At 37.3% G+C, this 16,903-nt stretch overlaps 8 protein-coding genes across 8 annotated transcripts; 2 read left to right on the top strand and 6 right to left on the bottom strand.

The window, feature by feature from the left end:
• Positions 1-549: 549 nt before the first annotated feature.
• On the top strand, positions 550-1,035 carry FDP41_000596 (uncharacterized protein; the record flags this gene model as incomplete). Its single annotated transcript, XM_044709541.1, has 1 exon — positions 550-1,035. The coding sequence occupies one exon, from the start codon at positions 550-552 to the stop codon at positions 1,033-1,035; it is 486 nt and encodes a 161-aa protein (XP_044569410.1).
• A 398-nt stretch (positions 1,036-1,433) lies between these two features.
• FDP41_000595 (uncharacterized protein) lies at positions 1,434-1,922 on the bottom strand (the record flags this gene model as incomplete). Its single annotated transcript, XM_044709530.1, has 1 exon — positions 1,434-1,922. The coding sequence occupies one exon, from the start codon at positions 1,920-1,922 to the stop codon at positions 1,434-1,436; it is 489 nt and encodes a 162-aa protein (XP_044569409.1).
• A 2,293-nt stretch (positions 1,923-4,215) lies between these two features.
• FDP41_000594 (uncharacterized protein) lies at positions 4,216-4,689 on the bottom strand (the record flags this gene model as incomplete). The annotated part of the gene is made up of 1 exon (XM_044709519.1): positions 4,216-4,689. The coding sequence occupies one exon, from the start codon at positions 4,687-4,689 to the stop codon at positions 4,216-4,218; it is 474 nt and encodes a 157-aa protein (XP_044569408.1).
• A 1,583-nt stretch (positions 4,690-6,272) lies between these two features.
• Positions 6,273-7,121, bottom strand: FDP41_000593 (uncharacterized protein; the record flags this gene model as incomplete). The annotated part of the gene is made up of 1 exon (XM_044709508.1): positions 6,273-7,121. One exon carries the CDS (start codon positions 7,119-7,121, stop codon positions 6,273-6,275), a length of 849 nt encoding a protein of 282 aa, XP_044569407.1.
• Positions 7,122-7,539: 418 nt separating this feature from the next.
• On the bottom strand, positions 7,540-9,041 carry FDP41_000592 (uncharacterized protein; the record flags this gene model as incomplete). Its single annotated transcript, XM_044709497.1, has 3 exons — positions 7,540-7,729; positions 7,887-8,326; positions 8,643-9,041. 3 exons carry the CDS (start codon positions 9,039-9,041, stop codon positions 7,540-7,542), a joined length of 1,029 nt encoding a protein of 342 aa, XP_044569406.1.
• Positions 9,042-9,505: 464 nt separating this feature from the next.
• On the top strand, positions 9,506-12,445 carry FDP41_000591 (uncharacterized protein; the record flags this gene model as incomplete). Its single annotated transcript, XM_044709486.1, has 1 exon — positions 9,506-12,445. One exon carries the CDS (start codon positions 9,506-9,508, stop codon positions 12,443-12,445), a length of 2,940 nt encoding a protein of 979 aa, XP_044569405.1.
• Positions 12,446-12,898: 453 nt separating this feature from the next.
• Positions 12,899-14,017, bottom strand: FDP41_000590 (uncharacterized protein; the record flags this gene model as incomplete). Its single annotated transcript, XM_044709475.1, has 1 exon — positions 12,899-14,017. One exon carries the CDS (start codon positions 14,015-14,017, stop codon positions 12,899-12,901), a length of 1,119 nt encoding a protein of 372 aa, XP_044569404.1.
• Positions 14,018-14,206: 189 nt separating this feature from the next.
• On the bottom strand, positions 14,207-16,626 carry FDP41_000589 (uncharacterized protein; the record flags this gene model as incomplete). Its single annotated transcript, XM_044709463.1, has 5 exons — positions 14,207-14,423; positions 14,544-15,284; positions 15,342-15,352; positions 15,593-15,922; positions 16,078-16,626. 5 exons carry the CDS (start codon positions 16,624-16,626, stop codon positions 14,207-14,209), a joined length of 1,848 nt encoding a protein of 615 aa, XP_044569403.1.
• Positions 16,627-16,903: the final 277 nt, after the last annotated feature.

The raw sequence follows: 16,903 nt of genomic DNA, 5'->3' as shown, positions 1-16,903 counted from the left end.
TCTTTGTCTATTCTTAAATGCATTTCAAAATGTAATTTAAGGATGTCCTTAACGAATCTTATTTAATCAACAACTTTTGAACGTATTTACAACACCACTTTCAATATTCAAATTTGGAAGGAAATTTGTGGTGACTCCCTCTTATTAAGGGTGAGAAAAATTGAGCTCTTGCTCTCCTCATCAGTGACAACGTTTTTGGAATGAGAGGTCATCCGAGCGCAATTTTCATTTTTTTGGACACACATCAAAAAATGGAAATTTTAAGAAACAATCCTTTATTTAGCAATAAGATATCTTCCTCTTGTCGTGAATTGAATCGCTGAAATGAATAGTAGTGCCCTCTCATATGAGATTTTGTTCATTCGCTCCACTCCTCTCTTTCTCTTCACTGAAATAAACTCTCCTCTCAACATTTTGAAAGGTCACCTCTTTAAGAATTCTTCTTTATGGAAGGATAAGAGAATTGGTTTAAATTGGATGCATTCCTCTCCGTCATTCACTCCATCACAAAAAAACAATTCAAAAACAATCCACACATAGACTTACAAAATGAAACCAATCCTTGCATTGTTTGCATTGATTCTTTCCCTTATGAGTCTCTTGTTCATCGCTAATTTCGTACAAGCTCAACAATGCAAGAACCGTAATCCATTCACTAATTCATCTGCATGCAGTTCTTGCACTTTCTGCACCGCCACTGCATCTTCATCATGTTGTTCTGCTGTGGATGACAACCTTGCCTCTGCTTCTGCTAATGCTGCCAAGTTGATTTCCACACAATGTTATGATCAAGTGAGAATGAGTGCTTGTGCCATTTGTGATCCAAAGAATCAACAATATGTGGTGAATGGAACATTGGTGGTGTGTAAGAGTGCTTGTCAAAGATTGGCAAGTGCTTGTGGAGGTGCAACCAGTGCTTGTGATTCAATGCCAACCACTGATTGTTGGAGTGGTGCATTCTCTGTAATTCCAAAGATGGAAATGTTGGTGGCCATGATGATGATGAGCATTGGTGTGTTGATGATGATGTTTTAAATTGATCTTTCAATGGATTGAATAAAGAATGATTGCTCTTGCAATGTTTCTTTAGGCTTGCACCTAGTCATGGTGCTCTTATCAACGACAACAACAGATCCCACCCGTGAGACATCGATTGTTTCGATCCAGCTGATAAGTGACCAAAGATTTGCTCACCAATAAACAAAACTCAATATCACAGGTATTATTTCAATCCACACAAACACCCAAAGAATGGACAAAGAAGACTCACAGATTGGAATTCTTCTCAAGAAGAAAAGACAGCATTCACACATTCCCCTGAAAGGATCATCCTTACCGCATGTTGTTAACAAAAGATCATATTTCTTTATTGAGAGGATCCAAACAAGTGAAGGATTTCTTCATTTCTTTGTGTTTCTTTTGTTTCACTTCATTTACAACATGAAAACAACTCCAATCATCATGACCATGAAGACCAAACTTGCCTTCCATAACATCACAACAGAGAGGGCTCCACTCCAACAATTAGTGGTTGGCATTGAATCACAAGAGACACTTGTTAAACCACATGCACTCACCACTCTTTGGCAGGCACTCTTACAAACAACCAATGTTCCATTCTCATTCACAAATTGTTGATTCTTTGGATCACAAATAGCACAAGCACCCATTTTCATGAGATCATAACAACCAGTGGAAACTAATTGACCCACTGAAGCAGCAAGTGAAGCAGCAGAATCTTCAGCAGCAGTGCAGCATGAAGAGGATTTTGTGGCTGTACAGAAAGTACAAGAAGTACATGCGGTTGGATCTGCGAAAGTTTTGCGATTCTTGCATTGTTGAGCAAAGCAAGAAGAAGAAGAGGCAAGCAAAGCAACAAGTGCAATGACAACAACAAGCAAAGAGATGTTGAAACGCATCATCAGGAGTAGATGGTTTGGAGTGTGAAAAAGTTGTTTTTTTGAGGGTGTGAATAAACTCGACAGGAAAGAGGCGTGTGTAGACATTTATTGAGCTCATGTCGCGACATGTGATTTTGAGGAATATTGATCTACTTTTGTTCTATCGTTAGAGACTCGTCAATTGTTTTGTAATGCAACGAATTGTACTGGAAGTATCAACATGATGAATGAGGTATGTTGATCTGATTTGGAGTGATTAGTGGAAGAAAGCAAAACCAGGTGCGACAATGGATCAGCTGTCAATAATTATTTCTCTCCGAGATGCCTTTGAAGAACATTCTGGAATTTCTTCAACTCGATTCTTCAAGAATATTCTTCACCACAAGAGATTAACTTGTGAATTAAAATATTGGCGTAAGATTTTACAGTCTCTCCTAGAGTCCTATTTGACGAGTTTTGTTGCGGAATATATAAAACAAGATTATCCTTACATTTGAAGAACTATTTTCACACAGTCAGGGAAGGTGATCCAGAGAGAAAAAGCTTCGTGAGTAACCAGTCTGTTCCAAACCATTCTGGTTGCTTGCGCTTTGTCTCTCCTCACTGATGCATTCCTTGAACCACCTATGATCCAAGTTGTCATTTTAGGCAACAAATGGAGCACCTTCATTCTCTTTCGATAAATGGTAAGCAATGGATATTGTACCATAACTGGAAAGAGTGCTTGTGATTCTCTTCCAACCCCTGCTTGTCGAATGGACTCAAAGATAGCTTTTGATTGGATTCGATTGTTTGCTTTTCATTGATACTCAATTCATATGATGTCAATTCTGTAAGACAAGATACTAGACAATTTCTGAATGTAAATGTTTTTACATCCCATTACAATAGATATGAAAGAATGTTGATTGTACAAATTGTGAAACGAGTTTTATGGTCAAAAAATTTTTGACACAAGGTTCAAAAATTTTGTAGCGTGATTGAAGGGATCGAACAAAGTTTTCGCTCCTTCGAAAAGGCCATTGTGAGACTAAAGGTCCACGGTTCCAATTATTTGAAGGTTTGCCATTATAAATGGTTCAGAAGAGATCACGAATCAAATTAATTTAGTGGATATTTATGTCTAAACAATTAATGGGGCATTTTCAAAAGTTTATAATAGAGCGAACGGTCGACCAAAGGTTTTCATTTACAGTTAACACAATGAAAACGGGAATACTGTTGAACCTCTGTAAACAACATTCAAATTTTAAGAGGGAAAACATGAAAATTACACAGTGTGACAGGATAAGAACCAATTGCTCAGAATCAATCTGAATCATGTATTGATTTTTAATGTTTAACGAAATTGACCCTTTATTGATGTGAAAATCATAAACATTTAACTTTCCATTCCTTCAATTCCAATCATCCTCATTTACAACGTGATGAAAACGCTGAAAACCATCATCAAGGCAACCAAGACCACACCTCTCGTCCATTCCATCATTGAAAAAGCTTCATTCCAACAATTAATACTTGGCAATGATTCACAATGAGTCCATGATAAACCACATGCAACGGCAGCTCTTTGACAAACGCTTTTACACATCACCAAGATTCCTTTCTCATTCACATATTGTTGATTCTTTTGATCACAAATGGCACAACTGTTCATTTTGGCTTCTGCATAACAACTGATTGAAATCATTTTCCAGTAGGACATGGAGAGGGATCAGCGAAAGGTTCACGATTTTTACATTGTTGAGCTTGAACAGAGAGAGTGTATAGCAAAACCCACATGAAACCACAAGCGACAAGATGTAATTTTTGTGGTTTCTTCATGTAGGATTTTTTTGGTTGAGAATTCTTTTGAGTGTGAGACACGAGAATTGTCGTGGAAGAAAAGTTGACACAAGATTCAAAAATTGTGTAATGTGATTGAAGAAACCCGAAGAGGTAATTGTGAGACTTTCGTCAACAGTGTCAACGAACTGTTGGATTTGTCATTAGAGATACAGGAATATTATACATTGATCGAATTCGATTTCACCATTACGTCAGACCTATAGCCTCTCCTCATGGAACTCTTTTCTCATGAGTAGAGGTCATATTTCTTACTCACTAACTCGTCTTTTCACCCATTCTCAAATCATATTCATTCTAAACAATGAGAAAGAGATTTGACATAAGGAAGACTCACAAAAGTGAGAAAACCTACCTGTCAATTCTTCAAAAAACTGTTAAACTTTGAATATTGTTTTAGGATATTAACAGTGAAATTCACTGTCTTTGATCGTTTATTCTTCTTATTGAAAAGATGACATCAAAACATTTACAACAAGAAAATTGCAGCAGTCATCATGGCAGCGACAACGACAAAACCTGTCATCTTTTGAACAACAGCTCCACTCCAACAATCAGTAGTTGGCATTGAATCACAAGCACTGGTTGCACCTCCACAAGCACTTGTCGCTCTTTGACAAGCACTCTTACACACCACCAATGTTCCATTCACCACATATTGTTGATTCTTTGGATCACAAATGGCACAAGCACCCATTTTCATGAGATCATAACAACCAGTGGAAATCAATTGAGCAAAGGCAGCACCAAGTGAAGCAGCAGAATCTTCAGCAGCAGTGCAGCATGAAGAGGATTTTGTGGCTGTACAGAAAGTACACGAAGGGCAAGGAGCTGGATCAGCAAAAGGATTGCGATTCTTGCATTGTTGAGCCAAGCAAGAAGAGGCAAGCAAAGCAACGAGTGCAATGACAATAACAAGCAAAGAGGTGTTGAAACGCATCATCAGGAGTAGTGACTTTGGTGTAAATGATTTGTTTTTTTTTTTGAGTGTGTGAAAAAACATGAAGTGTTGGGAATTTATCATTGTACAAAGATGAGAGGCCATTGGAAGGGTGAGAAAGGTTCTATTTTGCAATTAACCGTGTAACCGCCCTTTCTGAAATGCACTCATGACATTTTGAGGCATATTTTTCATCATTAGGGTATTTGGTATGACTACTAATATTTCCAAATAAGGAATACACTTCTATTGGTTAACAACTGCGAAACGGGAATAATTCATTTCGTGGGAGATTGATGAACTGTAGATGGATCATTGCTACAGATATTATCTGTGACATTATGCAAGTGTTGAAAAGGCAATGGCAAGGAATGAAGAATAAACAATTCTTTTTAGAGACTTTCAATTCTCCTGATTTCCTAACTTCTTTCCAGTTATTATTCATCACTGCATGACACTATTATAGAAAAGAAATGAACTAAGGACTTTCAATGCACTGAAATCTACACAACCAATAGAAATCTCATGTCTATTTGTTTGGACATTGGAATTTAATAGAAAAGGTAGTAAAGTGTTACCCATACTATGGCATGACACAATCCACAAAGAATAAATCTATGATTCGTTAATAACTCCTCATTCTTCTTAAACACAATCATCTGCAAACCTTACAAGTGTGTTCCCTACAAGAGTTGGAGAGGTTGGTTCTCGAGTGAAATCTTTAATGTTGCGGACTCTTCATGATGTTCCAAATGGCTATTTGTATAAGAATGTGGTATGTTCCTCACCTCCAATCTCCTAATAACATGAAAACTCCAATCACAAGAGCCATAATCAAGACTACCAAACTTGACATCCATGTTAAGAATTCCTTGTGGTGTGGCGAATTGCTGGTAGGAATGATGTAGGTCCAACAATTAGTCATTGGCATGTTATAACAAAAACTTGAGTTGAATTTACAAGCGATTGCGAATTTTTCACAGACACCCCTACACATCACCAAAGTTCCATTCTCATTCACATATTGTTGATTATTTGGATCACAAATAGCACAAGCAATCATTTTAAATTGATCATAACAATCGGTGGAAATCATTCAGCACCAAGTGAAGCAGAAGAATCTTCAGCAGCAGTGCAGCAAGAAGAGGTTTTTGTGGCGTTACAGAAAGTACAAGAAGGGCAAGGAGCTGGATCAGCGAAAGGTTTGCGATTCTTGCATTGTTGTGCCATGCAAGAAGAGGCAATTAAATCAACGAGAGAAATAACAATAACAACCAAAGAGATGTTGAAACGCATCATAAGGAGAGGTTTTGGTGGTGTGAATAATCTGTTTTTTTTGTGTGTGAAAAAAGGGAAAACTTTGACGGGAAGTCATATGAATCTAACATTATCAAATAAGGAAAGCACTTCCTCAACAAATATTGAAAACTTTATATGTGAAAACTAAACGAAATGTGAACGTTCTCAAAACAACGGTGTTTCGCAGCAAGCAACACCCCTCAACAAGCGTAGAAACAAGAATGTTTTATTGACGGTGATTCTCACCAATTTTCCTTTTATATAAAACCTCATAAAACACAATCGTTTTACATGTAGTGATGTTGTTGTTGCATCAAGGGTTGATTTGGTTGATCCATTTTCTCATCTTCACGAATGGGTTGCTGTGTGTAATAGATTGGAGTCGCAGAACTTGTGGTAGTTGCAGCACTTGTTGGTGGTACTTGATAAGAGGGCATGACTTGTTGATATCCCACTTGTCCAACCATCATGGGTGGTTGTTGTTGAGCCACTACCACTGGAACCATCATGGCACCTCCGTGTTGTTGTTGTTGGTTGTTGATATAGAGAGCAACGGATGGAACACTCACCAAATGTTTGTAGGTCATTATCGTCGTGTACCGACTACCCATAATAATACTTGTATTATAATCCAACACGAATTGAACTCCTACTCGCATGTACTTGTTTTGATTCTCAGATTGAAGGAATTGTTGCAAATCGGCTTTACATTGAGCATGTCGCTTCACAATTTGTTGTCTTCTTCGGATGGACCACATGCTAAGTCCAATAATGACAAACACATAGAGAATGGGAAAGGTAATCCAAACCCACCATCCATTGTTGTATTGATCATTATTTGCATATGCCAAAAAGTAGATCATCAACGGAATGGCTGTAAGCAACAAGGTGGAAATCATCACAATACCAAAAACAATTAAAAAAGCACGGAGAGGACGAGCTTGTATGTGAGCCATGTGTTCTCGCATGATTTGACTACAACGAGCGATGGTTTCCGAGAATTGTTGAGGACTCACACGATTCTCCAACAAGATGGGATACATGTCTTCAAATTTTTCGAGAAGTGTATCATAGGTGATGACATAGTTGGCATTTGCGGAGGAGGAGGTGGGAGGAAAGGGAGTGGCGTAGAGCATGTTTTTTCAATAATGCAAAGTGAAAATGATATTTTTTTTGAAGATATGGTTTCTTGGAAGATCTGAATGGAAGTGTGTGTTTTTAAAGTTGATGGCGGAGAAGTTTGGTTTGGGCTCCGTTTCGAATTGGAATCATTTTCGTGTGAAATTTCGATCCATTTATCGATCACGGAAAATGAATTCATTGGATCTTTCCGAGGTTGACATGAACAGAACTTGGGCAGAAACGCACATGTCAACCTTCAGCGTCTCATTGGTTTTGCCTTAACTAAACATTACAGTGGGGCTGGTCCTGACTAGTTTCCTCAAGTCATTTCGATGTCCATTCCCAGTATTGTCCAAATGAAGTTTTTGAATATCCCTAGCTCTTCACCAAGCTCACTTTAAGGTTTTGGAAATAATGTGAGATTGAAAATTTTTACTTATTGGTGGTTGGCAATACAAGGACACTTTCTTGTGTGATTTTATACTTTTCATACGTGTACCAAGCAACGCCAAGCAAGGTAAGGGTGACACCCAATAAATTCTTGGCTGAGACAATGTCTGTGAAGAGCATAATACCTCCAATGAAAACAAGTACAGTCTTAAAGTAGCCAACAACATTGACACTGTGTGACAGTCATGACATGATTACCGTTTAAAGGATGACATTGAAGCAGGTTGTGTCGATCATCAATGTTTCAAGTGGCGTGGTGAAACCAATTTGTCATTTGAATTATTACAATAACATGTCACTGCTGCCAAAATATGCAATTTCACACTTACCTTAATGGTGAGGTCTTTCCAGCAACTAAAAAGAAGCTAACATTTACAAAGAATGCAGTGACACAACTGAAAATAATCCAGAAAAGATTATTGGCATCTCTGAAATCATATTCTGGCAATACTTCCATATCATCAAAGAATGGAATGGTGACGGATAAAATTACAGCACTCATGATCGATTGATAGAGCAAAATTTGAAGAGAATTGGCTTTCAACTCTTTTTGCTTTTCAGTTCCATAAATTGTATACATTGAATTTGTTAAAACAGCTAATATGGCCATGATAGTTCCATAGTAATTCATTTCTAAATCTGTAAAGACTGTGATAAATGTACCAACACAGACTGGAATCAAAGGAAATAGAATTCTTCTGTCTGGAGTTTTTCGGTAGAAGAAGTATTCAATGAGAATGATGCAAGGAGTACACATAATTTTCATGACCTGTCGAGTGAGGAAATATCACAAGTAGCAAATAAAAACAATATTTGCATTCGGGAAGGATTTGTTTTGGATATGGGGAATTGGTTGAATGAAATAGCGCAATGAAAAATTCAATAGTACGTTTCAATTCATTGAAATGGATTCCAAGGATGACCAATGATGTCCAATACCGAGTAGGGATCGAGAGTGTTGATAGGTGGTCAACCAATGAGAAAGATCATGAATGCGTGTGAATCCACACAAGAAAATAGTTTGAAACCGGAATTTTTGGAGGATGATTAATCTCATTTCATGATGTACATCAACTACTACTCACCTGATAAAACGACACACTATTATAGGCCAAACTAATATTATTAAAAACAACATATCCACAAAAGGCCAAACTAATCGGAAGGACCTTCAACAAGGGTAATCTCTTTGGTTGAAATATTCCCAACATAGCTGTTAACCCAGTAAATACAAAACAAAATATAAAGTGAAAAACCGTGAGTGTGGTTCCCAAACCAACAAAACCCAAATTTTGAAACAAGTGTTTGTTGATAAAAATGGTTCCGACTGAAGCAGCAATATTCAAAGAAATGGAACCAATCACTCCCATCATAGTCGGTGCTGGAGGATTGGATGATGATGATGATGGATTCGATGGATTCGATATTGGTGAGGTTGTGGGGGTCATTCCATCACCAATACCTCTCTGGTTGATTTGGCTCATTTTTTTAAGATTCGATTGGTGGTGGGATGAGTTTGGGATGACGAACCATGACTACTGAGAGAGTGTGAGTTTGAACAGATCAGAATTTTCTGAGAATATTATGAGTGAGAAAAGGAATTCCTCTTCAGTTGTTATTATTTACAAAAGAAGGTAATAAACTGAATGAAACAAACAAACAATAGAATTGAAAAGGTTCTTTAATTATCCTCAGAGAGATGGAACGAACACAACAGTTGCATGTTGCATGCCGTGGGAAAAATTGAACTAATTGGTGCCAATGTCGAGAGAAATTGATTAGTTCAAAACAGAGATCCATTTTTATCGGTATTTCCTCAACTGGTCAGTTGTCATCCCTATGTGATGCCAGCATACAAAATTGATACTGGGGAGAGGCACTGCCGTTATCTCCGGTCTCAATTGACTACAACAAGTAGAAGTCCTTCGTCATCCAAGACTTGAAGAAAATGTCAGCCTCAACTGCTGCTACTACCTCCTCTCATTACTACCATCAACAAACATCATCCGCTTCTTCACAACATCAACGAGTTGTAAACACATCATTGAGTGAACCAGTGCCATTCCAACAACTTGAATCGTCATGCACAGTGAATCCAAAAAACAATTTTGGTCAGGATAATAATAAGAATTGCCACAAAAAGTCCTCTCATTTCCCTTCATGCTATACAAATCATCATCATCAGCAAACCATGCCAATTTCAAATCAATTTTCTAACGGTGAATATCATCATACAAACATTGAATGCAATCATCATCACGAGGAAAAACGTTATCCATCGGAGACGACAACGACCACCAATATTCCCAATCCTCTCATCCATTCCAGTAGCAGCAGTACAATGACGAGTAATAATAACAATATCATCAACTCCAAAAACACCACCCTCTCACAAAATTCTCTTTCCTTTTTTGAATTTCTTGATGATGATTCCTCTTCTTCGACGACGTTTTGTCTATCCTCCTCCTCTTCCTCCTCCGTTTTCAACAACCACAACAATTCAATCAACAATAATTTCGACACCTTGAACCAAGAGAATGATGCAGAGAATGGAGATCATCACCAACGACTGAAATCATCACCTCGGAACCCAAGCACACCTCCCACTTCTCGTCCCAAGTCTCTTTCCATTCTTTCTTTTCCCTCCTCTACCGCCATGAACACTTCTTCATCTACGGTCACCAATTCCACCAATGCGTCGAATCCGGTCGGCACTACGACCACCAACACTACGCCTCAAAAAAATGTCGATTGGAGAAGAAGCTTGAAGAGGCTTGCGAATCATCATCATTCCTCGTCGGCATCCTCGTTGGCCTCTTTCTCCTCTAGAGAACATACGCCACCACAACATACACCACCTCAATCACAACATTTTCAACATTATTCACCTCATAATATTCATCAAATGTATCAAAACTCTTCAAATGCTGCTGGACAAGGTCCTCCTGTGGTTTCACTTCCTTCAAGTTCAATAAGGGAGTATCCATACCGAGTGAATAGTGCAACATCGCCAACAAGTTCATCTGTTATTCGAGTTTATTCACCTCCTGGAGAAGATGAAGACAGTGTGAGCAATCAATCGTCACAGAACAAAACGAATAGAAGCTCCTTTTCATCTCTCAATTCCTCAATGATTTTTGAGGATGACAATATTTATGATTTTACAAGTAGCATTGGAGGAAGATCCATTCACTTGATTCATCTCTTATTGCATCCGACAACAAAAGCTCTTTTCAAGGACTATTGTGAAAAAATTAGAGTTTTGGAATTATTCGATTGTTTGGAAAGTATTCGATTGTATTATGTTGCGATTGATACTTTTAAAAGCGAGGCACACAAGAAAAAAATAGATGATATGAGACTTACATTGAATTTGAATAATAATTCAATATCGGTTGACGATTTAATGGTTTCTGGAATGACTATAAATGGTGGTGACACCAATCGAAAACAAGACACGAAGAAGAAGAGAGTTTCACTTTCTTCTTCAAACTCCAAAACATTTAAATCAAAAAGACAATCTGTTGCCCTTTTATTCAACAATAATAATTTATTGGAGGCTTTACAACAAAAGTTAAACGCTGACATGGGTCTAGATTCATATTCACAATCACTTTCAGGACTATTTACATTGGGAGGAAATGAGAGAGATCAAATTCATATTGAGGACATTTCAAAAGAGAACAGAGAAATTCTTAAACAGAAAGCTGAAGCAATATTTAACGAATTTCTTTCACCACAATCAATTCGAGAAATTAATGTCGATGCTTCTGTACGGTCATCCATTCAAACTTCTCTCAAGTCTCTCAAAAATTGTGAGAATTGTGAGCAAACATGCTCTCTTTTTGAAACGACCTTTGATGAGTTACGAATCATCATTTTACGACAACTTAAAACAGATGTATTGTTTAGATTTGAAAAGTCTGACACCTGGCTTTCTTTCGTTTCAAACCCTGCTCACAAAGACATTGTCGCTCAAGTGCTGGATTATTCAAACTCTGTTTGGGGTTCTAATAATTGTCATAGTGGACTTTGTTACACAAAATTTACCAAGAAGGAATTTGTTCGAGACAATGTCAATATTGAAGATTATAATTTCCTCAAACAAGTGATATTTTCATATCACGGAAGAAATTGGCAAACTCTAAAACCCACAACAAAAGACTCTCCGTTTTCCATCTACTACAGCAAGGGTAAATATTATGTGGATCAGGAAGCGTTAGGGATCAAATTTGGATGCTTTAAAGAAACAGCCAATCTTCCATTTAGTGCCGAGGAAGTACTTTCAGCCATGCATTCAAAATTGGTTCAATCTATACTGGACGAATCGTTAAATGTCGACGCTACTTTATTTTGTCTGAAAACAATTCCACACCGATACATGGAAGGCATTCTCCCAGGAAATGTTACCAAATTGGCCATTAATTTACCAATTGTCTTATCCAACCAGAGATGTTGTTATCAAGCACTATCTATCATGTATGACCCAACTACAGAGAGGTATTATTCATTTAGTAAGCCCATTTTGTTCAATGAAAATTATACCTTCTCAGACAAGGACGTACAAGGTATCTTAATCAATATGATGTGTGTTGAGAGAGTGACTGACACTTCTTGTAAATATAGCAATGTCACAATTTCGAATTTTGGTGGAATTTTAAAGAATAAGGTCTTCAAGAAAGTGCCTCTAAAACGAGCAAAGAATGTGCAAGCTCTTTTGTTTGAGCAATTGAATGAAAATAGAAATAATTTATTCAATAATGTTAGAGATGGATATGAGATGTGTTTAGATTTGTTGTCACGATATTCTACCTGCTCCAATATAGCTATTCCGCATTTTCCAAAAAGCTTTGGTGAATTACAAGAAAAATTTTGTGGATACTTTTAAAGAATTAACATCCACGCTTTTAATTTAGTTTCAGTACAGCTAGGAAAATTAGAATTGATTTATTCTTGACTGTTTGTATTTCTATTTCAACCTTCTTTGATTTCATTAAATTAATTGAAAAGCAAATGAAAACTTGGGCCTGTGCATTAAAATTCCACAAGCTTTGATTTTTTCAAATTCTTCAAGTTTTGAGTTTTGCTCTGTTGAATGAAAGGACAAAAATGAAACAAACACGAAAAAACACATGATTTGGATCAAATTCGCACATCGATTTTGAATTAATTTCCCTTGTTTTTGCTTGATTTCATGGTTTTTTCTTGTTTTCCTCGAATTTTCACTTTTTAATGCACAGAGTCAAGTCAACTAAAATTAAAGAATACAACCAAGAGTACAAGAATGGACAAAATTTATAGATTGAGACATTCCCTGATTGTGGTCTTGCAGCAATAATTTTTAAAAGTCTAATAACTTTCCGTTGTCGACACTTCGTTTAACCAATAATGCCATTAAGGAACGACCTCTCATGAAGGCTTCCAAGTCGTTTGCACAGTTTGTCAACACAAGATACCTCTCGTCAATCACTGTGGCAAGCACTCGTAGTTGTGTGTCGCCACTGAGGGTTCGAGTTGCACGCCAAACTGCGCATGAATCTACATAGGCTTTCTTTAAGAGCATGAGAAGCATTTCCTTCTCTTCTGGAATGATAAATTCATTGCCTAACAGAGTAATTTTTGCTACTTGTTTTGAAAGGTGTTCCCTTTTCACAATGGTATGAAACAAGTTTGAGAGCTCGTCACATGAGGGGACAAGCAAATTCTCTTCTTCGTTTTGGGGAATTGGCAATAGGCTCAAAATTTGTTGCGCATGAGAGTCAAAAATTAAGGCTTGATGAGCCCCTGTGTATTCACCCTCTTTTATCAAATGATTCTTCAAGAGACATGCAAATCTTCCATATTTCTTTTCGTCATACTGGTCAGTAGTAAATTCTCGTAATATTGTTACAGATGAAACACAGGCATGCTCAGGTTCCGAAATTAATTTGGCAACTCTCAGATTCTCCATGCTGGCACAAGATACAAACACATAGGGATAGTGATCGGAGCCATCTCCCAACCGAAGAATAATGTCAGCATTATTGGTTTCAGACCAGTCTACAATTTCATCTGAATTTTTCTCAAAAGGGTTCTCCCTCCTCACAAAACACATTTCTTCCTCACCTTTGGCACATACAAAATCAAAGATGCAATCCAAATGTTTTCCTTCCGAGCCTGCAACAACCACAAATTTCTGGCTTGCCACATGTTTGATACAAAAGGGCTCTCCGTAATGAATAGGCTTTACATCGGGTGCTAACAAACCTCCGGGCATGGTAACCATAAAGGTATCAGCATCGGAACCGCTATATCCAGTCTTTTCAGAAAATACAAGAGAGCCTTCTTCCTTTCGTTCCATCATAAAATAGGATGGAGAGGCTTCATGGATCTCCTCCGTATTCTTCGGATATAAGCATACATTGACCGGTCTTTTCAACTTCAAACAGATATGAGAGCCATAAGTGAGAGGTTGTTGCATTTTTTTAAAAGTACCTTTTGTAAAATTTTGGCGCCTTTTGCGCCTTCTCTGTGATCCTCGTTCGAGCATACAAATTCACTTGTGTGTGATACAATTATTGTAACCTTTTGAAAATCGAGTTCACATGAGTTTGAAGAAATGTAATCGAAAACTGCGCTGCATTTCTTTCGACACTTGAACACCACAACGTTAGCGATGGACTTCATAGGACAGAACATTTTTGATTTCGTCTAAACTTCCCTCATTTCGTGTCGAAGGATTAATGTTGAGCAACTCCGCGAGAAGTGAATGAATATGAATGTTGGCGACTGAATCATAGGCTTTCACTCCACCACTTTTGAAAAGAGGTCCCAAAGCTTGGAAAAAGGCTTGCATGGCAGGTTCTTCATTGTCGTAACCGTGATCTCTGAATTGTGTTCATGCATATAAAGAAATGATAAAAGTATGGTTCAAAAGTCATGTTTCAAAATAACGAAAGTTGTCACTCATCCTGTCACAATCAATGCCACAACACGTTCTTACTTACGCTTTCTCTCCCCACCAAAACATGGAATCTATGGCACTATATTCACCAATATCACTCACTACCAATACATCAGGTATTCTCGAATTGTTCGTATACTTGTATCTGAATGGTATGTCTTCCTTTTTGTAAACTTTACACGGGTAGGAGAACAAGTCAATAGCTCCCTTAATTCCTTCGTAGAGTGTATTGATGGCTACTTTACGTGCATTTTGATCTGTGCTATTGGGCATCACATAGAAATCAACCAAAGTGCCCGAGGTGTAAGAGTCAGCAATAGAATAAATATTAAGAGATGTCATGTTAAGATACGAGAAATATCGATCTAGCATGGGTTGAATCCAAATACCATTTTCTTTTTGCTTCACATTCTCCATTCCATGATCTGATAACACAATGATGTTCACATGGCTCTCTAATTGTAAATCAGAAATGGTCTGAAAGACATTTGAAACCATGTCATCGACCATTTTGAGAGCATTGTAAAAATACATACTCTCAGAGGTGAGATTTTTAGAAGGATCAGGAACTCCGTGAAAATGAGCAGCATTATCCACCCAACCTAAATAATACATGATTAATTTAGGAGCGTCAGCTTGATGATTCTTTGTCATGCTTAAATAATTACGTAATTTGGAAATTCGTTTTTGAATGTCATAATCGTCATGAATAAAAACTGGCTCATAAAAGTTGGGAAACATTCCCTGAATTTGTACATTCGATGCAGGGTAGTCATAGCAAGCACTGGAAGGGAAAAGTAAGAGTAAATGATTTGAAATCATAACTTGGGAAAATACATACGTTGATATTTTCTGAATATTTTCAAAATAATAAATTAAAGTCCATCAAAATTCAAATCCATCGTGTTGGAAGGGAAATAAGTAGTTAATTTCAAGTATGAATTCATATTCAGCAATGAATAAATGATTAATATTAAATACATTAGAATTAAATTGAAATTAAATTGAATTCAAGCCAGAGTGAAGTTTAAAATCAAAGCATTCATGAATAGTATGCTCTGATTTAAAACTTCTTCCTAACCAAATACCAACCTGTTTTTGAGCTGTAATCCAAATGGGTTCTCCTTGTTCCCACCAAAAGGGATCTGTGAGCTGTTGTGTGAAAATTTTCGAGTCAAAAGGGGCTTTTTTGTCGTAGAATTTGTTTGAGACCATTCCATGAGATTGGACATATTGACCTGTTGCTATTGTATAATGATTGGGAAAGGTTTTAGTTGGAAATGAAGGCTTTAACTTGTCAACATAAACTCCCTTTTTTCGCATATTTAACAGGGTAGGCACATATTGTGGATATAAATCTAAATAGTCATACCGAAATCCGTCGATTGACAAGACTACAATGACTTGTCGTGGTTTTTCCACCTAAAGTGAGTAAATAATAATTGTAAATAATAATATCGACATCATGTCAATAAATTAATCCAACAAATATTCCAATATGAAAATTAATCATCAAGTAAAGTCATCAAGTTCAGTAAATGATGATGAATGCTCATGTCATCGCACCCGATACTTACTAACAAGAGAACAACTAGTAATATAATTAGTGCCATCACCCCCAACAAAATAACGGTCAATGTACTCCCCAAACAAGCCTTCAATGGATTAATGGTGAATCTTTTATGTGTCCTTAATGCAGCATATTTTGCTTTTGGCTGTTCCGTAAAATAGCGATGGCTCGAATTCTGATCATTGTAATTTTGTGATGATGGTCGTTCATCAACATCATCATTCCCATGATGGAGATGATTATTACCATCATTAAGCGAAACCGGAACGGAATCTCTGAACAGTTCATAATTCATTCCCTCTCGTCCTCTCTCAATATCATCATAATCCTCACCATCACCACGATTTCCACCATCATAGTTCTGAGGAATGTTCATCGGACTCTGATCCGTAAATTTGCTGTAATACATTTTTTTCAATAATGCATCAAGTGGCCACCAATATGGTGTTGAATTTCTGTGATGATGCTCATTCAGCTCTTGTTGTTGACCGTTATGATGAAGATATTTTGAAGAGGTTGTGAGATGACTGTGATGAGAGGAATTGAACCTTCGCATGATGAGAGTGTGATGATGATTCGTGCTGTTGTTGTTGTTGTTGTCATTGGAATCATCATCTCGGAACGAACTGTTTGCTCCTCCTCTCTTCAACCCGGGTTGTGAATACGATGATTCATCGTTGACTGCGATGGGTGGAGGAAATGGCATGTTGGTTCGTAAAGAATGATATTGTTTGATGTTTTGGATGAAATTATTTCATCGATTTTAGAGTCAGTCTTCAAAGAGATCATGTAGCAATTCAATAGGAGGAGGAGGTTAATGGAAGGGGGAAAAC

The sequence above is a fragment of the Naegleria fowleri genome (assembly GCF_008403515.1).
Source record: "Naegleria fowleri strain ATCC 30894 chromosome Unknown tig2, whole genome shotgun sequence".
Classification (NCBI taxonomy): Eukaryota; Heterolobosea; class Eutetramitea; order Acrasida; family Naegleriidae; genus Naegleria; species Naegleria fowleri.
The sequence above is the reverse complement of the archived record's forward strand: the minus strand, read 5'-3'. Positions and strand labels throughout refer to the sequence as shown.